Here is a 27,508-nt window from a genome sequence, read left to right on the forward strand (position 1 = left end):
TGCTTCTACCGTTCATCGCGTTTTCTCGTGTTTTGGTAACTTTAACAATTATTTACTCAAATTAAGCAGCTTCAGGCTAACATAACAAATATCTTGTAGCTAAACGAGTTCAAAATGCTTTCATATTTGTTTGAAATAAATTCAATAAACGTCTTAAAAAATAAGGACCTAACGAGATGGATTTATAATGTTTCTTAAAATTTATTCAGCAATTTTAGGGTAAATTAAATAACGGTGTTTAAATAAACGAGAGGTCAACAGTTTTCATAGGGACTATTTGTTCAGCAAATAGTGGTTCCAATGAAAAACTGTTTACAGGTAACCAGGGCAGTTTGAGTTTGTTCTACATTTATTTTATTTGTTTTAAAAACTGAAATGTTTTTATTGTTGTGGGTTCCACATATAAGTTTTCATTCTCCTCTTCTTCCTATTTGTTTGGTGGCAGATACTGATATCTCAAAATCATGGGCTAATAAAATAAAAACTGCATACCACCAGAGATAAGTGAGAAAATGTGTTTATTTGTTTGGTTATGTATTTTTGTGCTTTGTGTGAACCAATCCTCAAAACCGCTATGGGACATGAGAGGCGTTTAGGGATTGAATTGGTCTGCCAAGGGGGGAAAAAATCTTGTTTTACTACTTTAAGTTAAGCTATTTCATGCTCAAGTCACTTTCATTGTATCATCAAGGAATCCTGTTTTCCACACTATTACTATCGCAACTGTCTTATCAAAGCACAATATGGCATTTTAAGATAACCGATTTTAAGTATACTATATTAAAACAATACCTGTGGTCTCAATAAAATACAATCAAATATGTTTTCTAGAATCAATAGAAATGTAGTTCTATACAGCCAAGTTTGAGTCCCGTGTGCTCACTGGACAAAATGTTCAGACACTTGCAGCATGCTGGAAACAGAAAGCACATAGATCACCAAAACTGGCACTGGTCTGAGGCACAGATGGTGTCAAATGAAAGAATAGTGTGTTATAAACAGCCTGGGTCTGCAGGGCAAAGTAGTCCCAACTGCATCAACACTGAAATGATCATTACTCAGCCTAGACTGATATCACAACATCTCCCTCAAAGCAGAGAAGTCCTTATGAAGACGGGACATGGGGCCACGTCTCTGAAATGGCTGTTCTCAGTTCAGAAACAGAGGGACACCAATTCCCATCGGGACTGCATAGGCCTGTATTTCTAACCGTGTCATGTCTGTTCTCTACAAGACTGTGATGGTTTTTCAGATGAGGAAGAGTCCTCTTTTAACCAAATCAGCCAAATGACCTTCCACAGTTTCGCTCATCATCATACAACATTTGGACTAAGATACCAGTATGAAAAACACAGAGTATTCAGTCAATGCTAAACATACAGATTTATGGTCATCTGCGTCTATTTGGTCAGACAGACAGATTGTCACTCCACATCAAGGCTCAGAGGTGGTGAGGTAATACGGCCATGCCCTGGATGACTGATGGTTTTGAGCTCAGGTCTTGGCCGTTTGGCAATAATTACTTCATTAACTTTACAGCTGAGTCCAGCGCTGCGTTTACTGTAATCTCTCTGAATGTTCTGCAGTCTTGGGATAAATGAGTCAGAAATCAGTGCCATTGCCAAGTGAAATAAAAACAGTATTTCAACTTTGCGTGTAACATCTGTCTGAAATATCTGGAGTCAGATAGGTGGAATCAAAGGAGAGACTGCAACACTGATACAAAACCATGAGATGGCAGCAACACTTCCTGTCGCTTCTGCCTCTGTGCTTTCAAAGTTTTCTTTTTTCAGTATTGCACCTTTGCCCTTTGACCATGAACGTATACATCGATTAAGTGTAATTGATAGTGTTTAACCAAAACAAGTCATGTCCTGCAGAACCTTAAAATAAGGTAAATGATGTGTGATTATGATATGCCTGTGGGTTGCTTAAAGCCTTTTCCTGTAATACAGCTTCCATGTGGTGTTTGGGAATGGAAAAAAGATGTGTGAAGGATAAACATGCACTGGTTATTAGGTGGGTAGCCACACTGCTGAACGACAAAATATGTTCCTCTCTCTTTTTTAATATACTTGTAAAGCTGATGAAGTTAGATTTAATCTTGTTTGAGACAGCAGAGCATCACAGACCTTTGGTTTGAGTTATGGTGGGTTACAACAAAGAAAAACAAAAGCTTTTGAGCCGTTTTTCCCATTGCAGATTTCAGTTTTAGTGAAAGTTTTCGGTCAGAGACCTTCTTGTAAATCCTGACGCTGTTTGTAGTGTGTGGTGGTTTCTGTAGTTCTCATGAGGTCTGCTTCATCATCTTCATCCAAAATTTATGTGGTAAACAAAAAATGCTACCAAAACATTAAGCATATTCATGCAAGCCCCACATCTGTGGCCACTGCATCATGGGTCGGATCTCCGTTTGGCTCGCACTCCTGTCTCTGAGGTCAGCTTGCAGAGCCCCTGGCCCAACAATCACACCAGACCACTATCAAGCCCATATGAAGGCAATAAAATCAAATTTAAACCAGATCCCGATTGGTTTTATGACCCCTTTGTGTGAGTTCGTGTGCATGAGCAATGGTTAAGCACATATACACAAAGAAAATATTGTAATGTCAGCCTGGGTGCAGTCCATTTAAAAATGCGTGTGCGTGTCTGTTTTGTACGTGTGTGAAATTGAGTGAAAGAGAAATGGAAAGAAAAGTGCCGAGTGTCAAAACAAAAGAAGGTAAACCCTTTATTTTCGTCTCAGAATATATCACATAATCAACACAAACATTCTACAGTACTTTAAAAAAAGGGAGTTTAGAAAACAACAATTATACATATAAGATTTGCCCAGCGAGTCTCTAAATTGCTTAAAAGTGCAGTGGAAGGCCTGACTGAGCAAAAGTCCATATTAAAAAAAGAGACACAAAACGAGAGAAAGCAGATAAAAACAATATGCCAAAAACCAGCTTCTTATGTTTGTGACCAAACAGTAGTAGCATTGATCAAAGCATTAAAGACTAAAAGTGAAAACACATGGAAGTACAGCACAGCTTTTAGAGCATCTGTACAGTCGTTCCTTTCAAGGCAAAGCCAGAATTTTCCTGCATGTGTGGTGTCAATGGCCTTTGGCCACAGGGAGAGGGTGCATCAGCAGACGCCCCCCTCCAATATAAGGTCCTCCGCTCCTGCGGCGTTATCTGTGAAGGGTCAAGGGTCGATCTCCATGGGAACGACCGTGAGGATAGCGTCCTCATTTCCACGGCGCACGACTATTCTCAAGTTGCCATCCCGCTTGATGGCGGCACTGACATCAGTCGCTGTTGAGATCCTCTGGCCGTTGATCGAGATGATGACGTCATGCTCTTTGAGTCCACCACTGGAGGAGAGAAGAAGAAGACATGATATTCTGGCACACGTTTAGCCACTGAGGAGGTGTATATGAGTGGAAGTGAACACAGGCCAGTGATGAAGGCGTCCTGTTGACTTAGAGGTTCAAGATGCTGATCATGTGATCACAGCATCTCCAGTTTAAGTCCAGCTGTTGCATGTCACTCCCCACATACCTCTCTACCCTAAATCCTGTCAGCTCTACTGTGTATCCTACATAAAAAGGCAAAAATGCTATAAAATAACTACAATTAAAAATAATGAGAGACTAACACCGCTCTGCATGTGGTATTAATCAGTATGCAGTATATAAGAACCTAAAGATTAAGTCTGGTGATATGCGGTATTTTTATTGTCAAAAAACCTCATGAAAAGACTGGAAAGCATTATCTGTGTACTTAAAGCTTGACATATTTTACGCTCTTATTCTTCGTTGTCAGAAAAATGATTAAAAACACATCGATGACCCTCACCGCTGCACTGGGTGACTTCTTCCTTCATTTCAATGAACACAATCCCTGTTTTATTTTGAGACACTCTCAAATACATCATCCTAGTGCTGGAACTATTCATTAGAGCACCAAACGTGTATTAATCCACTGCAGAAAATAGTTCCCAACAAATGCACTGTTTACTCCTGTTGGAGTGACATTTGCTGAAAACTACAGTACCCAGCTGTCTTTTATTAAAAGCAGTATAGTACGCAGTATATTTTCTGACAATAATAAAATACACACTATCACCGCCTTATCCTTTAATGATAAAATGTGTCGGTTTTATGACAATGTTTTTCCCTCTCCTCGCATATGGTGTCACTTTAATTTCCTCTTTAGATTTTAGTAGACAGAATTAAAACAGACGGTTAATTTAATCGCTGACAGATGAAATGGTGCATCACTGACACTATAAAAATCCAGTCATCCTCATGTGTTACCAGTGTTCTATACAAACATATCTAACTTCTAAACACAATCTGAATCAATGCAACATTTGCTGCTTGAATTTTAATGATTGAACAATCACGATGGAATGATAGCACAGCGAGGTTAGAGTGCAGAGACAATAAAAACACCCATAATGAACAAAAACAAACTAGTAAATCTGAAATCACACACAGACCATGGCAGTAACCAGCAGCGATATCAAAAGCTGACTCTCAATGCAGCTGCTTAATCACAGCCACATGTAAACACAGAGCCACCACACCTTCACTCTCAACAGCATCCATTAACACAACTGCAGCTCAGTATTCCCCTCGTTACACTCAGCTGCTCTGACACCTCCAGCAGGCCAAATGGACAGTTCTCTCCAGCAGGGCTCAAGATTTCCAAAGTCCATAAGCAAAAACACAAAGCAGTGTGAGATCAAAAGCATGAAAGTGCAGCCTCGAAAATAACACAGGAAATAAAAGGAACCGCAGAAATGCTATTATGCAAAAAGCAGGGTGATTTAAGCATTGAGTAAACTCTGACGAGGCCTTGTAGGGGACACCATTCTGGAGTGGGCTGGGTGAGCAGGCGCAGGAAAACCACAGCGCAGCTAGTAACCTCCCCGCATGAAGTTTGAAGGAAATAGCTGACCTCAGCGTCTCCCGAGCCCCACTCTGCTGGAGCTGTGGTGGCGGCTGATTGGAGTGGGCTACGACTGTGGGAGGAGGGGGATATTTTAGAGGGCCAAGCACTCCAGGCACGCTGGAGTGAGCCATGAATTTACGTTCTACTAAGACAGCTGTGTGGGACGCTTTGTGTGTGTGTGTGTGTGTGTGTGTCAGTGTGCGTCTCTGTGCGCGCTTGACAGTTAGAGGAGGGGAAAAAAAATAAAGGAAGGAAATGAAATATACTGTCTATTTGCATTGCGAGAGGGGAGCGGGAGCTGCACGGGGAGTGACGAGAGTCTTGTGTGAATTAAGTGCATGTGTGTAGCGTGAGGTGCCAAAGACAATATCCCGCAGCTGAGAAAGAGTCAAGCACATCTGATTTGCACTTCACTGAAAAGCATGATGTTGCAGCCATGTTAGTTTGAACTGAGGCCACGCTTTCGGAGCCATATTGGCAAAATATCTTCCTTACATTGCAGCTGGTGTCTTTGCGATAACCTCCATAACATAAGCTCCAGAGGTGATGTCAGGGAAGTCACGGTGTCGAGTCTTCAGCTCTTTTGCCAGCCTAGAGGTGGAAAAGAAGACAGAGAGGATAGCATTCAATTGCTGAGCAAGAAATGCTTTGTTTATGCACAGTGAAGGGAATCATTTAATACATTTCTTTTGCTTTTTCATGCAAGCAAGTGTGCAACTTACGCTGGAGTGAGAGTCATCATCCTCACACCAATGTACTTCTTCTTAGCAGCTGCTCTCCCTGGAGACAGACAATACAACACAAATAAAATCACTCATCTTCTCTCCTGCAGCACGCTGGGCTCTTCGTTTTATGAGGCTGTTTGTTGACCTTTAAAAAACAAAAGTCCCTCAAGGTATTTTTTTTTTTCGTATGTGATGAATTTCATCGGCTTTTGTCTAACAACGATTTAGCACCTGGCATCAATGGCCAATGTTTCTGGGCTTCTGGTGCAGCCAGTGGATATACAGGTCACAGATAAGCTAATAGAAAGCTAAATTGTCGAGTGATAGCTCATGGGAGGATTGCATTCCACCTCTTTTGCTCTCCATATAGACTGTTTGTTGCATGCAACTAAAACCTGCTCAAACGTGATTGGTCAGTGCTGATATCTTCACATGCATTCATTCATATGCAGATATCTGTCTAGAGAGACAGTCTGTGAATGATAGAATGATGGTGGATCTTTCACGTGTTTCGCAGGACAGTGTGCACATGTGCACGTCTACATACTCCATCTTCCATGTGTTTCATCAGAAATTAGGGGAGTTATGTTTTTTTTTAGCTATTTCATCATACAGACAAATCAAATCATGACGCCATGCTGGCAGTCACATATAACATATGTGTGTGTGCTGTGCCAAAACAAAAGGTGAAACGCAGTAAAATGTAAGAACAATCTGACACGAACTGACGTTTTCTTCTTTGTAGTTTATTTGTAATGTCAGAATCATGTTGAGTAACACTGGGCACGGATTCAGAAAGCAAGAAATGTAGTCAGTGTATCTCAAGAGAGCACAGAGAGATGATAAATACCCACAGAAACAGTGTGCTGAGTTATACGCTCCTTTACTGTATGTGCACATGGGATCTGGGGCCAATTCTTGCAGCCAATTTTCAGAATTTGCCTCCCACAGATTATCTTAGTGACTGAATAGAAGCAATAAAATGAGAACATAATAAGTTGTGTCAGTGAGAGTCATACCTCTGGACTGCCTGTCGTAGGACTCTGCCAGGAACTCTCGAATTTTGTCTGAAGGGATGGCAAAGGAGATGCCAGCCGTCACTTTCAACGTGTTGATCCCAATCACCTCGCCGTCCTAAAACAGCAAACCTCAACTTAGTGGTGGGTGAGAAACAACTGCAAGTGATTACACGGATTTCAACATGTGACAAAATGTCTGCCATTGTAAATAAAAATAGCTTACCAGATTTATCAGAGGCCCTCCTGAGTTGCCGTACTGGGAACCAACAAGACACATGGCTTATTACTTTGGTGTTTGGGAGAAAAACAAAGTGCACGCGAACCGATAATGCATCTTAATTCCCTCACATTGATGATGGCGTCGGTCTGAATGTAGTCCATGTCAGAGTTGCGAAGGCCCAGCTCTCTGCCCCCTCGCTGAGTGGTGCTGACAATTCCTGTAGTAACTGTATTCTGGAGGGAAAAGGGGCTGCCGATAGCAACCACAAACTCCCCTGGTCTCAGGTCTGATGAGCGGCCCAGCAGCAGTACAGGAAGCTTGGTCTGCATGTGCGAAACGCAGAGGAGCAGCATGGTCAAGTTACAGGAGGACAAAGTTACCGAGAAAAAAAGGGATTCATGCCCTCATAGTCATGTAGACCAGTAAGAAGGAACAAATACATACAAGGAACAATTTATACATTAAAATGACACGAATGAATGCAAAAGGCACTGACATGAGTATAGAAAAGGTGTCGTCACTGCAAGTAAACGTGGTCATGTTTTAATGAAAACTGGCACGTGTTAGCTGGCTGATCAATACGGGGAGAGTGTTCCACAGAGACAGCGTGTGTATTCGAGGAAGCTGCCAGCTGCTTTTTCATCCTTGCAACAGACAGGAGCAGATCTGAATCCTGAAACTACAGCTGTCAATGATACAGTGAAGGATTTGCAACAACAGATTGATTTTCCTAAATCATGTTTTTTTTAATTGTACACTCAAAGGAAAATCAATGAAACCAGTGTTGGTTTATTCATATCATCATCCATAATGATCCCTACATATAGGAGAGCTGGCATGGAAAGTATTTTGTGTTGATACTCCTACTATGTAATATTATATACTGGGAAGCTGCACGCTCTACATACAGTATACAGACACCTGTTAGTGGAAGGTGGTCTGAATAAAGTGTTGAACACAACAGGATCAGATGGGCTTTAAGTGGATATATTCTGCATGTTTTTTGTGACATTATTTCTAGGAAATACTTATAGTATTAATGTGGTTTGCTGCCTGATAAACTCTCATCAGAAAAGGCAATGTATTTCAACTTTTCTAACAGGCAGATCGCTAAAAGAAACTCAGTGTTGCTTCAACTGCAATTACTCTACTGAGCTTTACTTCTCATGCTCATATGTTTTATGAGTGGACAGTAGAAAAATAATTACAGCGAAACCACAAGTCTTCTAAACACAGCCCACTCAATGCTGCATGGCCGTTCTCCCACACAAAAACAATTACTCCTTTTCCACCGCAGGGCAAAACGACATTCAGGCCAAGCAGCGCAACTCAAAATGCTAATAATCAAGATCAAAAGCTTAGCTGTTTGGACTGAAAGTGTGGCCCAGCTGACAAATCATTCCTAACAGCGAGGGTGTGCCAGCAGGCCACAGATGCTGGAAAATTGACTGATATACAGTAAATAATGACTACCTTAAGCTCTGGTTAGCCCTGTTACACTAGGCAGTGGAAACCAGGCTACTGAGAGCTGGCTCCTGCAGACAGACACAGAAGGGATATATTTATCCATCCGCAGTGACAGTTTCCTCTTCTGAATGAAATCATCTCAGCCGGGCAGCCCGCAGTCAAAGCCCACGCGCCGCCACGTCACGTTGAGTCTATACTCAACGCCCTAACGGCAGGCAAGCACTATTTTAGAAAAAAAAAAAAAAAGGGACCTGTCCCAAGTCCTCCTCCTGTGTATCCATTTTGTTTACTCAGGGTTATAAATAGGAGCCACAGGAGTCTGCAAGGTAACTGAGACAGCAACACAAGTTGGCACACGCAGACAAAAGCATCTATGTGAAATATGCCAAACACTCAGGCACAGCAGAAATCACATTATTCCCAGTGATAACACAAAACAAAACAAACTGACACCTGATTCATAAACTAGTTCAAATCAAATTTAACTGGATTGTGAGAAAACTCGCTTTCAATAAAAGACAGATATGTAGTCGATGGTGTGTTTCACTTCGCGCGAGCCATCGTGAACCTTGAGGTGAAGTTATTATTAGAAGATGACAAAGATAGTGATAGCCGGTAACTGAGGAAGACAACCTCTCAACCCTGCTCTCCGCCTTTCCTCACATGCTCACAGATACACAAACATGGCTGACGCTGATGTGCGAGGCCGTGCTGCTGATTCCTGTGGGCTGATTTGAGCACCGTGGGCATGTTAGAAGCAAACACGGCGAGGCTGCAGGAGTGTGTACGTAAACCAGGAAACACGCATTTGGCATGTGCACCTGACACAGTAGTAGCAGTCTGTATAATCACCCCCCCGCCGCTCCCCTTCTCCCTTCACACTCCATGTGAGATAAAAGCATAACCAGATGGAGAGAGGAAGCTCAGCACACAGCTGAGGGAGAGAGAGAGGGAGGACGTCAGGTGGATGTGAGTCACTGCCAAGACATTCAGGACTCATGGCCACCAGCCGGTCACCATGATTATGATAACAGTTAGTGATACTGGTGGTGTCATGGTGACTGTTGCTATCAGGTGAAAACCTCGTATCTCCAAAATGCCAACTTTGAAGAGCAGATTGCAGTTAATCCTTCTGAAAGAGATTAATAAATTAGTTTCTGCTGCCGATCGAGAGTCTCTACCCACGCCAGGCCACACACACTCAAAATCACAACGCGTTCAGAAAAATCACATGCAAACAGAGCGAAATGCATCAGCGCGCTGACACACAACCAGCGCCTGGCCGAGAAGGTAGAACAAACACTGAACGCGCAGACTGGCTGAATTCACTGAAAGAGCCCTCACGTCCATATCACTTACTAATTGTGACTAGTCAGCAATCTGGAATGACTTGTGGAAAATCGGCTCGCCATGTGAGTCTGCCTCTCCTGACCACCCAAGTGACTCACCCTGCTATTTGAGATGAAGGTTACGGTGTGCTGGCACTTCACCCAAAGACACTATAGCCACACTTTAAAGGAAGGAGGCAAGGTGAAAGAGGGGAACAACAAACACCACAAACCGCAGGAAGGCAGTCTGAGAATGTGAGACGAGCGAGCCGAATGCAGTTTTGTTTTACATTATGTTTGATGCATGCGGAAAGCAGCTTAGGATGAAGAAAAAAAATCTTTGGTTTAAGGACTCAAGAGAGTTCGAGAATACCTCAGAATCAACCATACGTAGTCCACAAGGGCAGGCATTGCCTCACGCTGCTGCCTTTGAACTTCACTATCATGCCATGGATTTCTCTCTCCACAGTCACAAACGAAACCATGTTCTTCAAGTTCTTGAGAGTTTAGATAAGAGGGCGATGTGGGGCATCAGATTAAAGGAGGGAGGACCAGGCGGCTTTGTTTGTGTGGACCAAAGGCGTAGTTTGAAAAATTCCAGACTTTTTTCCATCTTTTGTCGCTGAGCTGAGTTTTGATTCCTGCAGACAGACAGATTTTGTCACCGTTGGGTCGCCGGGACACCACGGGGACAGATAAGCTGGCAGACGAGCAAACAGATCACTTTGAAAACAGCAATAGAGTTGCTATAGAGATCTGTCATTGTTTAATGTTACAGCCTCGGTCGTTTGGAGGCTCATTTAAAAGCCATTACGCTAACTACTGTTTTATGACCAGGGGACCAGGTGCAAACTTTAACTCCACTCAAGCTGGGATGGACTGTGGCTTAATAGTTCCTCAGGCACATGTGCACTTATATACGCAAGAGAGAGTGAGTGGGTTGCCTGAGCATGAACTCTCACAAACTCTAAGTGTGTACATTAAAACCCACACACCTGGCGCTGCTGAGATATACAGCCAGACCATGTCAAAATATTCAGGCACAGAAGCTGCTTAGGCTGGGTCAGCGCGTGACCCCGAACTGTATACAAGCTCGGCTGCAGTCACTCCTGGTCTCCTGTTCCGCTCACACAGGTGACTTCAAAGCCGGGGACGTGCTTTTGTACGTTCTACAAAATTCATAAGTGCACTAATGTGAAGGGGTTTTACTACTGATGGCGGAGCTTGTGCCCTCGAGGTTGTGCTAATGCGAATAAAAAATGGAGCAGGATTCGACTTGCTCATACATAACATCAAGTCAGAGGATCAGAAGATCAGGCAGATGGGCTGGAGAGAGGGGACACCGAGTGTTTGTCTTCAAGTGTGCGTGCTCGTATGAGAGCGGCTCATGTATGGGCGCCTGTTTGTGCACGTTTGGTAGACTGAAAATATAAAAACTGATATGGAGGTGAGTACTGAAGCAGGTCTTTGCTCCGCTGCGCACTTCCTCGCACTGTAGGTAACATCAACATCACACCGGCGAAACCATATCCATGCTGACAACAGTACGGAAACCGCTATGGTTTCCATATGTTGGGAAGGTTTTCAGTGTACATAAGAGCAAACATATGTCTGTGAGTCGCATGTGTATGTTCCGCTGTGTGTAGTTTTGCATGAGAGCTCAGAGGATTTGAGGGCGTCTCAGCTCTGGCTAGACACCACAAAACTTTGAACTGCACAAATCACAATGATGAGAGGAGATGAGGTCGTCTTTGTTCATTTGTTTCAGGAAGACTGCCTAAATATATGAAGTAAACCTCTCTTTACTTAGTGTATTAGGTCAGACTTTTATTTATATATGTCTCACTGCACTGCACTGTGATGACTGGCGGCCTCTCCAGCAGCACCACATCTTGCCTGGTGTGTGCTGGGATCATTCCAGGCTTGACCTTGCACGGGATAAGAGGTTTAGAAAATGGATGGATGTTTAACCGCTGGCACTGTGCTTGCAGAGATAATAATGTGTGTGAAACCTTTGTCGGTAATACTAATTCCTACAGGTTTTATATGTCTAGGGCTGTTTTTTTTTACGTTTTGTATTGTAGTCTAGACTATTCTTTATATGGCTGGGGGGGCACACTGGAATCTCCTTGAGCAGCTCAGTGGATCCCAGGGTCCCAGTTGAGGAACTAGAGGTTTATAGCCCTGCCTGTATGTGTAGCACTTTCCTAAAGCCTACACCCAAATTGGGGCGTATGGCACTTGCAATAAATAAGTTAGTAGATAATAAAAGGCACAACTGGCTGAATAGTGAGTGCTGGTTCACTCACTTTCCATCAGCAGCATCAAGCTATGCAGAAAGTTTGGTTTGACTTGTTCAGGTTTTGAGATATTTGTACATTTAAGCATCTCTTTCCACAAGTGGTGTTGAGTGTACTCTGGATAATCCGGAGAACACGCTGTCAACACTTACCGAGACACAATTTCTTCATTAGAAAGTTGTTCCACTGAAAAACCATTTACAGTGAAATGTGTGGATTATGCAGAGAAAGGTTTTTTTTTTCGGGGAGGAAATGTCACTGCAGATTTATTTTAAATGTCAAAGCTGTGAGGACCATGAACAAAACACCATTCAGTATTCAAGCGTGTTGAATTTCAGAACAGGATCACAAAACCAGGCCAAATAAAACAAAAACTATCTGCATGTCTACGGGCACATTTGAAAAAGTGTTTTTTTTTCCCCCAACTTGGGTGCACTAACCCTTAAAGGCAGGGTTAGACAGCGGTGGAAGAAGTACTCAGATAGCAAATACAGCAAATACATGAAAGAGGGTTTTAATGTTGTAGTGCATCAATGTGGAGCCAGTATAAGATAAAACGTATATTACTGGTTTGCACCTCAAAATTGTACTTAAGCGCAGTTCTTGAGCAAATGTACTTAGTTTCTAGTCCCCAAACCCATTTTAATTGCATGGCCAAAGATGCATCATGTCTGCAACAAAAACAAACAGAGAAAGCCTCAAATACGTTGCTGGTTATCAACCATGACGCTACGTCCATGGATGACTTGAAGCTTTCCTATTGTTCCTTTCAGGCATGTAAAGTGACGTCATTGACTGGTAAGCCCAAACAGTTTTGGGCAAGGCTGCTGCCTGTCCAGCGGGCTTGGAAAACAATTACTCAGCCAAAAAGTAGGCCAAGAGAAAGTGCATCACGACCAAGCAGGGCAGAAGACTGTGTGTGTGTGTGTGTGTGTGTGTGTGTATTTTCCTTGGCTCTTCTCCAGCTGAACTGCATCCCTAAGCATGGGAACCAGTTTGGTTACAGAGACAAGAGATGAAGGAGAGGCTGGGTCAGGAGGAGAGGAGAGGAGAGGAGGATCTGATTCATTTCCCCTCGGCCTGCCTCTGAAGGACGACATGCAGTGTCTTTCCACTGGCAATGGAGCGAGTCCTCCACGTCCCTGCAGCGAACCTTTTCAAACCCACCCATGTGCACACACACACACACACACACACACACACACACACACACACACACACACGCTCGCTCACACACGAAATACCGATTTAAATAATTGATTGCAAGCTTGCTTTTCTCTGTCACTGTCTGCGCTGTTCATTTGGGAAATTTAGACATCTCTTACTTCCTGGGGAAACATTTAGTGTTGCTGATAAACAGATAAAGATAAATGCAGGAACACATGGCTACATGCAGGCACATTCCTTCTCTTCCCCTTCTGCACATAAACACACACACATACATATTCCAATAATAGCCCAGTCCAAACCGGCACCAGGCAAATTTCCCAGAGCGACTGGTTTGAGACTCTTAATACTAGGTGATGGGTAACACAGAGACAAACTGTGCCATTGTTGTAAGGGACCATATGGGAAACATGAGGGCAGTTCTCTCTGCCACATTGCAACCCTTGTGAGGCAGATTTTAGCATGAGGATTAAAGGCTCATTTATTGGAGTTACACTGAACAGTTTCAGTGGGATTTAATTCTTTTTGAGGCGACTTATCTTTACACTGCATCTGGTGTTATAATAGAAATATAATAGAAACAGGAAGCTTTCTATTCAAGCATGAAATACATGCAGTTCACAGTGATAATGGTGGCAGATTAACAACTCAACATTTGCAGTAATTTCTGAAACAATCCTTGATTTCAGAAAGAAATGTGTATCCGTTGATGTAAACTAAGACTGTAAGAGATTGTTAAGGACTATCTTCACAGTTCAAACTGCAAAAGAAGGAACGGAGCTATCAAGAGTCTAAATATCGTCTAAATTCAAGAAAACTTTCTCGGCCACAAATTTGCGGGTGTACGTTTCAAGGTGTATGATATCAGAAAGCTATAAGCTGTAGGTGGTTGATTTCATGATACTGACCCAGGGACACTTACATTCAATATTTAACCTCAGAAAAAAAAACGTTGACCTTTACATTAAAGGTTGTTTGGTGGGTTAACCACTCACAAAGGTCCGGTCAAACGCCACTTAAGGCATGGATTGTCATGAAACAGGACAGATTCATCGCAGTGCATTGTAACTGCATGGCAGGGTAAGAATTTAAGTTCACCTGTCTTTTGGGAAGGTGCTAAGGCTGATTTAACAAGTGTCAGTTGTGTTGCTTGTAGCCATTACTTTAAATCTATCACCTTAGATTTCAAACAGATGAAGGTTCACAAGCCATTTTTTCCAGCGTTTTTCAGTCAGTTTCTTCAACTTTTGGTACTTGATAAAAGCTCTTTCTCGGTTTCAGCAACCGTAAATGACGCAAAAAAATCAGCATTTTTTGTGTGTTTTATCATGGTTCCTATGCAGAAAATCACTTCCTGCCCTCCATCTGCGGTTTGCACCACAACAAAGGAGTGATGTGACGTCATATGCAAACAACCAATTCAGTGAAATAACATTTGAGCTGCAGTGTGAACAAAGCCAAGAATCAATGCATTCAGCTGCATCCTCAGTGTGAAGCACACAAACTCAAGGTTAATGACTGCACGGGCCATGCAATAAAATGATCTGGAATGATATGGAAAACTCCCTGCACAGTACATTTAAGAGTTATGAACTCATTCCAAGGCAGCACGGTTACTTCCAAGACTGTGTGGGTCAATATAAGTCAATGTGATTAAATAAATATCCTTCCAAGTCAGTGAGCTTTCAAGTCAGAGTGAGTACTTCCAGGTAAGTCTGAACACGTCCAACTCATTGCAAGCACTCCCAAGTGAATGTGACTGTGTCCAAGTTCTGAGTGAGCGAATGAGGTTAATGAGGGGCCTTTCAGAACCTGAACCTTGATGGGTTCTACCTTCATTGTGCCGTTGCCACATCACACAGTGTACTCATTAGCCTATTTGCTCACAGTCCTCCAGACATATGGATCCATTTTCCAGGCCTTGACCACTTCGCTCCCTCTTTCTCTATCCCTCTTGCTTTCTCTTTTCCCCCCATACTCTGCACACAGGAACAAGTCAGTACTGCCATTTCCCCCCCTTCCCCACCCCTCTGAAGTTCCAGCTGCTGTAGACAGACTAATGTATTCCCCAGAGTTGAGGGGTAGACCACAGACCCAGGAACAGACTGGGCTTCGCTACCAATAAACTCCAATTTCACATAGAAGAGGGCAGAGAAAGAAGAGAGAAGCGAGTCATTACACTCAGGGAAAAATTTACATTAAACTCTCTCGCTCATAAAGTGGTACAATTGTTTAGTGATTATCTGTGGAGCAATCAGCTTTAATTTAGCAGCGAGAGCGCTATGAGGAATTTAGTAAGGAGCAGAGAGGGAAGGCAGAATGGAATGAGGGAGGGGAGAATGGAAGATTAAAGAGATATAATGTATTCAGGACCAGTCAGGACATGAATTTATAAACACACATATGGAAATTTTGCTACAAAAGAGCCCGATTCATGCTTGGGGACACGGAGGTCTCCATAAAAACCAAAACTCAGAGCAGCTTCTTAAACTAAAGAGGAATTTGTTGGCTCACTTAATGTTTGTTTACACTGCTAAATCCAGATGAGCTTCATATTGTTGTAGTCAGCTCTGTTACTTCCTTTTCTCTTTTACTCTCTGTGGATCCAGTGGGTAATAAGAAAACAGGGAAATGTTTCTCATTTCTTGCCCTGTTGCATTTGCTGTGACTTCAGGTTTAGTTGCTATCACAGATGTTGAATTGAGACATTAAGTCAGACTCAAGTCACAAAAATGAGGACTTCAGACTCCTGAGACTGGGAAAAATCCTAAATAAAATAACAACTTTCCAGACCATGACATGATATCACCTGCCCAAAAAATACTGAATTTCCTATGAATATTTTTCATATAAAGAAGCTTAAACAAGAGAATTTGTTGATTTATTAGTTAAAAAGCTTTGGGAGGAAAACGCTGTGTCATTTTAACAGCCAGTGTTCAGACACTTGAACACCACTAAGCTGTAATTTGCTTTATGAAGACTTGACTTGGACTCCAGATCTTATTTATTGCAGCACTCTGTTATCTACACCTTCAGTGAAATTCCTATTTCATATTTCAAAGCTGGAATTACTCTGTAGGTGCTGAAATTAAACACCCAGTAGCTATAGGTCTGGATAACTATGTCCTCCCCTTTGACTCTAATCCAAAATGACAACTTTGCTCGCCCTCCTGCCCTCTCATTATAACTCACTCATCCTCTAATTTCCCCCTGTATTAACTCTCACTAGTGTACACACACACACACACACACACACACACACACACACACACACACACACACACACACGCTAGCCAACCTCCCCTCATTAACAGAAATACCAGTTGCATCTAAATCATGTGGCCTTTCCAGAGTCACCACAGGTCTTCTGGGGCTTCATCGCTGACTCATGGCCTGGATGCTCTGCTCCCACTTCACACAATGACTTTCACTCTTTATCAAAACAAGTACACCCATGATGACCCACACCCATGATACATCTGGCTGTCATTTGATTACAATTAATCTGGTTTACTACCATCACCTGTTGTTTACCAGTCAGTTAAGTTGTGGTGCCATGCAGAGGAATGCAAGTACATTACGGGCCAAAGGCTGGAAAATGTTTCTGCATGAACAGAACAAAGGCTTATGCAGTGATGAAGCATACATTATAGTCGACCAGGACGATAACACACTGTTCATGCTTCCACAACATTAAGTGTGAGTCATTGCTGATGTGTCCACACTGAGCATGTGATGCAAACAAACGCAAGAAAGACCCCTGAATGAAGATCCGCCTGTCATTAACAGATGAAGCAGCTTTCATCATGGGATGAACAAAAACAAAGCGTCTGTCACTGCTCTTTTCCGCACTCTTCGCTCACATTGTCAGGCCGAACAAAACCTGAATGTTTCAACCTCTTTTCAGAATCGGGGGTCTTTGTAACACACCTTGTGTTGCTGTCATGAACATCTATTCAGCTGTGTCACCCAGCCATGAGAGTGAGCTCCATAATGCACTCTGCTCTGCTATGACTCCCAGTCAATAGGCCCTGGATCTCTGCCACGCATTCCTTCACGTGACTGTTCGCTGTGATTAACATGTTATGCGGATCCCTCTAGTCCAGCAGACAGAGAAATAAACACAGACAGACAGGGACGTGGAGAGAACAAGAGAGGAAATGTAGCAAGCATATGTGCTGTGCAGCAAAGCGTAAAAAGATATTTACCTCTTTGATATCAACACTGGCAATAGGTTTTCACCTGTCAGTAATAAGTGATGGCCTCTGCAGGTTGCTCGTGAGAAGAGCTGTGAAATACCTGTCCATTGTTTTTGCAGCCTGATGTGTCTGAACACTAACAGGATCTGGACTGACTGCAAACCAGCTGTCTTTTAAAAGCCCATTTGGCTGCACCTGTATCCTCACTTAACTTCACCTGCACTTTGAATAATCTCCAAGACTTAGAGCACTTTCCCTACTTCAATCCCCCCCAGCCTTCAAATTTCACAACGGTTTAAATGAAATGTTTTGATCTTGTTGTGCTGGCTGAGCGTGCAGAAATCTTTTCTTTACCTTTGCAGATTTTGTCATTCCAACTGACTCGTAAATCTTTGCATAAAACCTCATTTGTGAAACCAACATTTGTCCACATCCCACATTCCCGGCCTCCAGGATGAGAACAATATTCTCATCCTGGAGGCCGGGAAACTCTGTGGTCTATAAAACGCATTTGGAGGCTTGCTGACAATGTTATTTTTCCAATATCAATATATGAGAAATTGCTGCTTGAAATGTTCCAGGGTTGAAAGGATAGTTTTGTATTGCCCCTCGGTGGTTGTGACAAGATGTGGAAATAGAACTCTTTTAGTCAAGAGCCAAGAGACAAAACTGGAAACTAACAGGGGGAAAGATGAAAGTTTCGTGGGAAAATGGAGGAAATGAATCCTCCAGTAAGTTTCCTAAATTAAAACAATCACATCTTAATGAGACTAAGCATATATTTCTTAAAGGGAGAGCGTGTCTTTTGGGAAATACCCTTATTCTCCAAGAGTTAGATGAGAAGATCAATATCTCATATTTCTGCAGGCTAAGTGTGGAGCAAGAACCAGGAGACAATTAGCTTAGCTTAGCATAACGACAGGAAACAGAAGAAAACAGCTAGCCTGACCCTGCGTCATTTCTTTAATCTGCACACAAATGGAAGTGTCAAAAAGGCGAGTTGTGTTTTTATGAGGAGTTAAATGCTACAATTATTTCTTGGCAACCAGTGGCTGAGTGTAGTGACTTCCTTGAGTCTCCGCTGGCAAGTCTTTATGCTTAGCTAAGCTAACCATCTCCCGGCTCCAGCTCCATTTTTCTGACTGTCTGGCACTTCGACTAACCGGTGCATCAATCTTGATGAGGGCGATGTCTGATTTCTCGTCCACGTCTTTGATTTTGGCGTCATAGGAGCCGCCGCTCTTCAGCTCCACTTTCACTCTGTGCTTATTGGCCACGACGTGGGCGTTGGTCACAATCTGGCCATCTTCCGACACAACGAAGCCAGAACCACTGGCCACCGCCACCTCCCGCTTAGAATAGGTCATCCTGTGGAAGGAACGAGAGGATGGTAGGAGGGAATTAAGTGTATTGTTCACTTTACTTTTTTCTCCTTAAAAACAAACTGAGAAGATACCAAAACTGATGCGTGATGTAACAGCAGCGCAAGATTCAACAGCTGAAAGCAAACAAAGTTTAAAGCAGGGGAGTCTGAACAGGAGGTAAATATATAAACAGTAGGCAGGTGAGTATTCAAAGGTGACATGGAGAGATTGAGTACAGATAGAAAGAGTAAGAGGGGGAAACAAACGGCATGAATATACAGCAAAACCTCCATGAAGAACGGCTGTCAAGTCAAGCTGAAGCAGCAACAGCAGCGAAATGACAAGAGACAGATCTGAGAGAGGGAAGGACGGAAGAGGGTGAGACAGAAACGTGGAAATCAAGAGAGCTGCAGACATTCAAAGAACCACTTTACAAGCCACAGTGACAAAGGGAATGGAGACGGCGCAGACGAAGAATTGAGGCGTCAGAGAAGGAGGAGATAAAAGAGAGCAAAAGCCTGTGAGATGATGAAAAGAAAAGACGCTGAAAGACTGAAGTGGAGGGTAAGGTGCTCTACCAACTGATGCTGTCTGGTTAAGTACACAGGTGGGCTGTAAATCCTTGTGTGTTTCAATCTGTCACATGCACACACACACACACACACACACACACACGCACATCCTGTAGGCTTGCTTTAATGCTAACTATAACCACTGCTTGTCTACCCCTGACCCAAACGTTAACCTTAACCCAAGTCTTCACATTACGGGGTCCAGCATTTTGGTCCCCCTAAAGTTGTTGGACCCCACACTGTGAGTTGGCCTCTGGTACTGGGTGTGTGTGTGCATGCTTGAGAAAAACAAGCATGCACACACGTACGCACACATGCCCATGCACACACATGCATGCACACACACACACACACACACACAGGTGCAGGGCTCTTACTTGCGGTAAAGTTCAATGTGAACCACAGATGGAGCAATTCTCTCCACCACGTCGGCGATGAAGTTGTATTTGTGTCTTGGGCTGTCTGGGTTGTCCTGAGCTGGAAACACAACACACACACACACACACACACACACACACATTGGATGTCAGACACGTAAAAACAAACAGAAAATGCACTGAACTACTGCATGATGTAAGAGCTATGTGAGAATAGAAAACCAACACATAAAACACGCCTTTATCATAACACATCAGGGAAAAGAACAGATGACACTTCATTTGTGGTTGAGACAGTCTAGGTCAGGTCTGACACACACACACACACACACACACACACACACACGTAAACCTTACAAATAAATACTTAACCTTGACCTTTACCCTTATCTTACCCCAAGGTTGATTGTATACACAGACTCTTAAACCATCAGCAGGTCTTTTGTCAACACTGGTCCTCACAAGTATGATACCACTCTGATACATACACACACACACACACACACACACACACACACACACACTGTCTGACACTGTATGTATGGGGACTGCCAAATTCACTGAATCATCCATCCGTCTATCCAGTGTTGGGCAAGTCAGGAAATGTTGAGTGATTTACGTGGTAATTAAGTCCTACCCAGAAGACAGTTCAACCAAAGCCATGAATCAAAACTCTCCAGACCTTTCCCTGTGAGCTTTTCATCCTTCCATTCATAAACCCTTATTTTGCCACGTACCTCAAAGTATTTTGTCTCACAAGGACAATTTTCAGTCATTATATCTCCTCGAGGACAGAATTTTGTGAAAGTCAAAGGCACCCGTAATCCCTGGGATATCGCTGATTGCAGTGAGGGGTTAAGGAAAGAAAAAAGACTTTCCGCTTTAGGTGCAGTTAAGCTAAAACAAGCATGGAATGAGCACCATCTTGCCTTACTGAATGCCACTAAATTATACAGTATGAAAACATTTGTCAACCCGCAGGGGGAAAATTCTCCAGATCGCTCAACTCAACTCCACCGTCAGCTGAATTCCATCTACCTATCTATCCGCAACCATGCTGGAAGTGACAGTGCTAACGAGCTGATGCGATGATGTTTACCATGTTCACCATTGAGTTTAGCGTGTTGGCATGCTAACATTTGCTGTAACAGCTGAGGCTGAGGGGAATATCGATAGCTCTTAAGGCATTTGATGAAAAATGTGTTTGACAAACTGAAATTTTGAACCGATGGTGGCACTAGAGGAAAAGCCAGGAGGTCATGAACATCTGTACTAGTGCTGATCCGTCTCGTAGATGTTGAGATATTACACAGAATAACTAAAAACTGAAGCGTCATCGGGTTTCGTCCTTTGAATATCCGAATGTCAGTCCACCTAATTGTCGTCCAGACATTTGATCGTTGTTGAAATATGTTAGTGTGAGGTCTCGAAGTGGTGGACTGACTGACGGTAAGTCATAAATCTTTCTCTAAATCTCCATGCATATTTTCCTTCTTGAACTCTACAAATCAAGCATTAAATGTGATAAGTTCACCACAGTATGAAAGAGAAGTAATGGGAAGAAGTGGAGTCATTCTACCCATGCTAGCTTCGCACCCGAGGGGTTCGTGGTCAGCTCTGATAGGATTATAGTTGGAGAGTGCAGACCCAGCGTCCAGATCATGTGTTGTTTCTGGAGCGTCCGCACAGTCTCTTCCACTCCACCACGTTACGATGAGAGCTGCCACCTCACACACTTGTGGAAATTTACTCCCGGAGATGCAGCGTAACACAGTGCGGTGGCAGTGGACTTCTAGGCCCATTGGTGACGATTTGGTCGAGATGGGAAATCATGAATCAGAATCAGCTCAGTTACATTAGAAAGCCCAAGCCATTCTTGCCGGATTTACATACTGTCACAGATTATTTCACGGCTGAGCTGAGCTTAGAAAGGCTTTACTGCTGTAGAATTAAGTTGATTTACGAGCCAGACTGAAACGCAGCTGTCTCCTTAAATGCCAAAAAATTCTAAATTCATCTTCAACTTTAAAGTCCTGAATCTCACTGATGTGTGGAGGGAAAGTCGGGGAGTAAAGCTTTCTGATTACTGTAAATCCACATATTACTGCTTTTGTAACATTTTTCCATCTACTTAAAGAGGCTGACTTTAAGAGGCACTATCATATAGTAAACAGATGACTGGCAACCACTACATGAACATCTGCGTGTGGATAATAGGCAAAGAAAAGGTAGATAATCATACGTCAGACAAGGCAGGTGGTGGTCAGAACAAATACGGTCCACTCAGCTCCAGCTGCAGGTCGCTGCGACAAATCAAAATATTCCCCCTGCACAGCTGCACTTCATCTTACTAATGCTTGAAGTAAAAGTCTGTATTATCAGCAAAATGCACTTGTTGTAGTATCACTGTCCTCTGAGAACCATGTTTCTCTAAAAACCTATGTACTTACTATATACTTTTGACATACCTCAGAGTAAATGTACTTCATGACATCCCACCGCTGAGTATGACTGTGGAAACTGCTCATACTGCAGCTCATTTGACACTGTTAGCTTCACAGCTAGATCGCTTATTTGCAGCCAATGCAAATGAGCTAGCTTGTGCTCAAATATTGTAGTTTTCTCGTTGGAGATTCAGATTGTCAGTACAAACTAGCTCCGCCTTTACCAGCTGCAGCTCAGTGATGCTTAACCATCAATGCACCACTAATTATAATCCAGTATAGAGTGTATCATTTTTATGAAATTTGCCATTTTGCATAATGAGTACTTTTACTTTAAGTACTTTTAGTATACTGTGATGCTAATACTATATATGCACTTTTACTCGTGCTTAAATGCAGGACTTTTACTTGTAACATAGTTTTACATTGTGGTATTACAAGTTTTACTTAAGTGTCAAGTGAGAGGTCTGAAAGATTGTTTCTGGATTCAAATCAAACATCAAATGAGAAGAAGCCATTCAAACACAACGTTTTAAAGTCAAAAGTTCAAGTGAAGGCGCTCTCTCTCACACACACACACACACACACACACACACACACACACACACACACACACACACACACACACACACAGCACCAAACCCTCATCTCCCCATATGCCCATTACTCCCTCCCCTCTCTGCACATTGACCTTCACCACAAGGGTCTCCGCTCAAGATCTCAGCTTCTTTTCTTTTCCAATTTTCCCATACATAGTACCCGCTGTTTTATTGGCGCCTGCAGACGGAAGCAGCTTTTTCTTTTCTTAGAAAACTAAATGTGAATACAGCAAGGTCAACTCCTCTTCTTCATGCACTCATGCTCTCACTCACTGATTCTCTGCTGTTGGGCAAACTGAGACCCCCCATGCTTACGCTAAAGGCGCGGAAAGGTAAATATAATGCAAGTCCTCTTGTTTCCTCTTTGGATTTAACTGGCTTTATGGTGGAAACTGAGCTGCTGAGGCTTCTCAGAGCTACAGGGGCATCTTTAACGACTCGACAGATGTGAGCGTTAGGATGCTTAAGTGTGAGATTATGACTCACTTGGTTGTGATAAGGTTCTGCTTTTCTGTACTCAAGAGGATATGCAGTTGAGTTTTGCTGCAGTTTGTAACAGTAGGATGACACATGAGCAGGTGACCAACTGCGCAAGCGTGTGAGTAACTGACCCCATCTTTCTAATTTTGTTTCAGTTTGTGCCATTTTCATCCATATTTAATTTTAGAACTTTATTTTTCCATTGACACACATACACACACGAGCGAGTGAGGACAGTTCCAGCAGCATAGTAACGGTAAACTAAGGTCCTGAAGCTCAAGGACTTAGTGCCAATGCAGCAGTCAGTGCACATTTAGGGGGATTTACTGCAGTCAAACAGTGACTATGCTGGCAGAAATGAGCAGACAGGGCAGACAGGAGGTATGGTGGGCAAGGGAAGTCACAGCAGGGCACACAAACATTACATTTCCATGTTGTGGTTAGAATTAGATGAGATACACAAAAAGAGCACAAGATGTCTGTGGAAGAGGCTGCAGCATAAAGGAATAATGAGCAAGAGAATTACAGTCATCATGAACAGGAAGCAGAGGAGATGAGGAAAACAGACAGACAGAGAGCGATGCAGAAACAGCAGGGGAGGCAGACTGTTACAGCAACATAACAAAGGATAAAACACATGCACAGAGATGATCTTTTAATATCATGAGTGGCTGAGAGAAGTCGGGGAAGAATGTGCATATTCAGCACGTCACCGGCCAGAGTCACAGAGTGCATTCTGCAACCATGGGGAGCAGTGCAGTCAATCAGCAGCTACGAGCTGTATTGCATTTCCAATCAGACGACAAGCTTTCATTATTAAGAAAGCAGCAGAGACATCATCTGCATGCTCACACCTTTATTCATCCGGATCTGCCTCTTTCACACATTAGGTTGTTTCTGCAGCCCTTATATGTAATTCTGTGTCAAAAATAGGGAATTTGGAGCAACTTCCAACATTTTCCCTGTCAGTGTCCCCATTATCACGATCAAAAACACTCTGTTTGAAAACATTTTAAACAAATACGACTCCGAGGTCACTGCCAAACTCGACCCAATTTTCACTGCCAAAACGAACAACTTGCATAATCAACATCTTTACCGTCCAGACACGAAATGACATCATGCAAAGTGTACTTGCATGTGTTTTCTTAACATGGGGCCGAGTTGTGGGGTAGTTCAAGGCGCTCTGAGGGGGTTGAGTTTCTTGTTGTGGCAAAGCAGCAGTAGTACAGTGTAGAAATATTATGTTACAAGTCCTGCATTCAAGATTAAGAGCAAAAGTACAAGCATCAAAATACACTTAAAGCACTTAAGGTAAAAGGACTTATTATGCAAAATAGACCATTTCAGAAAAATGCACATGATATCACATATTTTATGTGTACATTACTTTAATGCTGTAGCTGGTAAAAGCAGGGCTTATCTTAATTATTTTATGTATTGCCAGGTAGCTTGAGAGTGTACCTTCACTGATGAATAAAGTTATATCTTAACCTATAATAACATCATAATCTATTTGGTTATGTTTTATATAATTAAACTGAATCTATCATAAATGTCATACAGTAAAAAACATATTTCCCTCTGACTTATAGCACAAATATCGCATAAAATGGAAATACCAAAGTACCAAGTGCCTCAAAACTGTGCTCAAGCACAGTACTACAGACAGCATTACTCAGCAGGAGCTTGGACAGAGGCACGTCTGATGTACCAAATGAAATGTGACTCGCTTTATTGCAGCTATGGAAATTTTCACTGGGTGCTTCGGAAAATCAATAGCGCTCACTCACCGCAGCCTCGCTGTGTTTCAGACATGGTGAGCTGCCTGGGAACGACTTAACCATTTTAGTTGCTTACATGACTGGCAAACAAATGTGGCGATGCAGTCTGCCCTACCACCGAGCCCGCACGCTTTTTGATGTACATGTAAACCTTTCCCCAAAATATAGGTTACTAATTTTGTGTTTTCCTCGGTGTCTCCTGCCTGTTTTAAACTGTCTTCAACAGGGGAGGAATTATGGCTCTGAATCAGCGCCAGGCATTCCTTCATGTGACTGTTAAGTGTGATTTATGAGTGACAACAGAAACACACAGACGCTGAGAGAGAAGAGGAAAAGAGAGGAAGGAGTTGGGGGTGGCTGGGTGGCTGTGTGTGTTTGTGTGTGTGTGTGTGTGTGTGGCAAGGGGGCACTAAGTTTCCAAGCTTTGAGGTAAGTTATAGGTCTTTGAGGCAACAGGTGTTGAAGCTCTTCATTCAGGAGTTTTCAGGTGCACACGTGGTGCACACTTCAGATGGACTTATGTAAAACACACACACACACACACACACACACACACACACACACACACACAGGAGAATAATACAATGTCTTTACCACCTGTAGTCTCACGTGTGTGCAAGTCTGTGTTTGAATCTGACCATTTTTCATTCCTGATTATTCCATCTGTTGGTTTAAGACATATCACACACACGTAGCATTAATGATGACGAATGACTCACTGATTAAATATGAACTGGGCTCTTTCATGGTGTGATGTCTGTTTGATACTGAGTTCTGCTGATTAGGATGAAATACTTTTCACATGACACTCTGATAAAGTAAAGGTCCAAACTGAGACACTCACATATTCCTCTTATTCCAAATGCATCACTTCAGTGCTGTATTATAGAAGCCTTTATCACACTTACCAGGCTTTGAAAATCCCTTTGTGTACAGCTGAAGCCGTGTGCACTGGCATGAACTGGACTGCATAAAACAATCAAGCGGTTTGAACTCATGTGACTGCTGGTTATGCATGCAGAGGAAAATCCAAAGGCTCACATCAAGCTTTACATCATGAGAGGGAGCTCATGACTTCATTCACAACAGCTCTCGGATCAAGTCTAATTGTAATGCAGGAACAAGAGGGAAATGCACTTGAATGGTCGCTCTTGTCGTCCTGAACACATGAGGATTGTGTGCCACTGAATGCAGCTTCAACATCTGTGCGGACCTCAAACCACAAAACGCCCAGTGCGTATTTGAGGGGTCACGCTCAACAGCGACTTGAGAAGGTGAAATGGCACGAAGATGAAAAAATGTAGCCTACAGGCTTATTCTAGTCTCTGCTGTGACGAAAAACAATGCTTCAGCAGGGCGCACACAAACGTCTGGCACGAATTCACACTGAAATGTTTGTCAGTAAAAAGTTTTCCATCTACAGAATAAGTAATTACTGCTCATACCACAACAACATCTAGTTTGTTTTGGGGTCTTGCTGGTACTCTTGACCTAAATAAAACAACCTGAGCGTTACCTTTCCCGCAGGCTCCCCGCTGAATGAAAAGAACAGGTGGCTGCTGCAGCTTCTGCGCCCGGCGGCTGACCCTCTTCAGCTCGCAGATATTCCGGTACGACACCCCATCGCTTCCACAAACCGGCTCGGTGGCTTTGCACACGCAAATCCCAGTCTTGCTTCTCCTCCTCACCGTGACAGTGTATGCCACCCCGCCGGACACCGAGCACTCCAGCCCCTCTCCGCACATCGGGTCCCCGAGCTTCCCGCTGCCGCCGCAGGCTTCGCCCTCGCCGGACGCGCACACCTGGCAGCAGTGGCAGGCGTCGAGGGTTTGTCCCGCCTGGCAGTCCGCTGGCAGCCGGGGACACATCGACTTGTCGCACCGAGCAGGACATCCGATGACATACCGGCCGGAGGTTTGCGCATCCGCCGGCACGGACGCAAAGGCTACTATTACGCACAACGACAGTGACCAAAACATGATTCAAACTAAAAACAAGTTTTTAAAAAGTTAAATAGAAAGTTTAAAAGAGGTCCAAAAGTGCGCTCTCTGCTTGCAGTGCTATGGGATGAGAGAGCTCAGTAGTGCTGAGGGGGGGGAGTCACTTCAGCTGGAGAGGCATTTAACAGAAACTCCACTGCGCAGCCAATTACGCGACTTTACGTTTTTGCTGGCACGGCATCAGAAAGCTGCTCGCTTTCTCGATAATCACGACGTGCCGGGTGATTGGTGCGTTTACGTGACGCACTGAGCGGAAGAGCTGATGCGTCTATAGAAGCGCGAGGATGAATAAGAAACAGAGCAAAGAGCCTGTATGAGAGTGGAATTTTTTTTAAAGCTGTGGCAGAAAACTGGACATTTTAAAGTTTCAGCGTTGAAGGAAAAAGTTTCCAAGCAGTGTGTAAAATCCTCTGTTGCTTCCCTCAAATGGGAGGTTGAGCAGATCACGGTCATCTAACGGCACCTCTGGAGCAGGAAAACACTCATATTGATTTGATTATTCACAAAAAAATCAAAA

At 43.2% G+C, this 27,508-nt stretch overlaps 1 protein-coding gene across 1 annotated transcript; it reads right to left on the reverse strand.

Moving 5' to 3' along the window:
• Positions 1-2,706: 2,706 nt before the first annotated feature.
• On the reverse strand, positions 2,707-27,131 carry LOC143328162 (serine protease HTRA1A-like). Its single transcript, XM_076743148.1, has 9 exons — positions 26,508-27,131; positions 19,685-19,784; positions 18,535-18,739; positions 7,039-7,233; positions 6,914-6,946; positions 6,691-6,805; positions 5,669-5,726; positions 5,442-5,537; positions 2,707-3,361 (listed from the first exon to the last, which is right to left on the reverse strand). Exons 1-9 carry the CDS (start codon positions 26,968-26,970, stop codon positions 3,193-3,195), a joined length of 1,434 nt encoding a protein of 477 aa, XP_076599263.1. The 5' UTR covers positions 26,971-27,131; the 3' UTR covers positions 2,707-3,192.
• Between the last annotated feature and the right edge of the window lie 377 nt (positions 27,132-27,508).

The sequence above is a fragment of the Chaetodon auriga genome, chromosome 11 (assembly GCF_051107435.1).
Source record: "Chaetodon auriga isolate fChaAug3 chromosome 11, fChaAug3.hap1, whole genome shotgun sequence".
Lineage (NCBI taxonomy): Eukaryota > Metazoa > Chordata > Actinopteri > Chaetodontiformes > Chaetodontidae > Chaetodon > Chaetodon auriga.

Excerpts from the sequence above, each read along its gene's own strand:
- LOC143328162 (XM_076743148.1), bottom strand. The coding sequence starts at position 26,970 with ATGTTTTGGTCACTGTCGTTGTGCGTAATAGTAGCCTTTGCGTCCGTG. Across the intron at positions 18,740-19,684 it reads CACATTGAACTTTACCGCAA|GATGACCTATTCTAAGCGGG; the intron begins GTAAGAGCCCTG and ends TTCCTTCCACAG. Across the intron at positions 5,538-5,668 it reads ATGATGACTCTCACTCCAGC|GCTGGCAAAAGAGCTGAAGA; the intron begins GTAAGTTGCACA and ends TTCCACCTCTAG.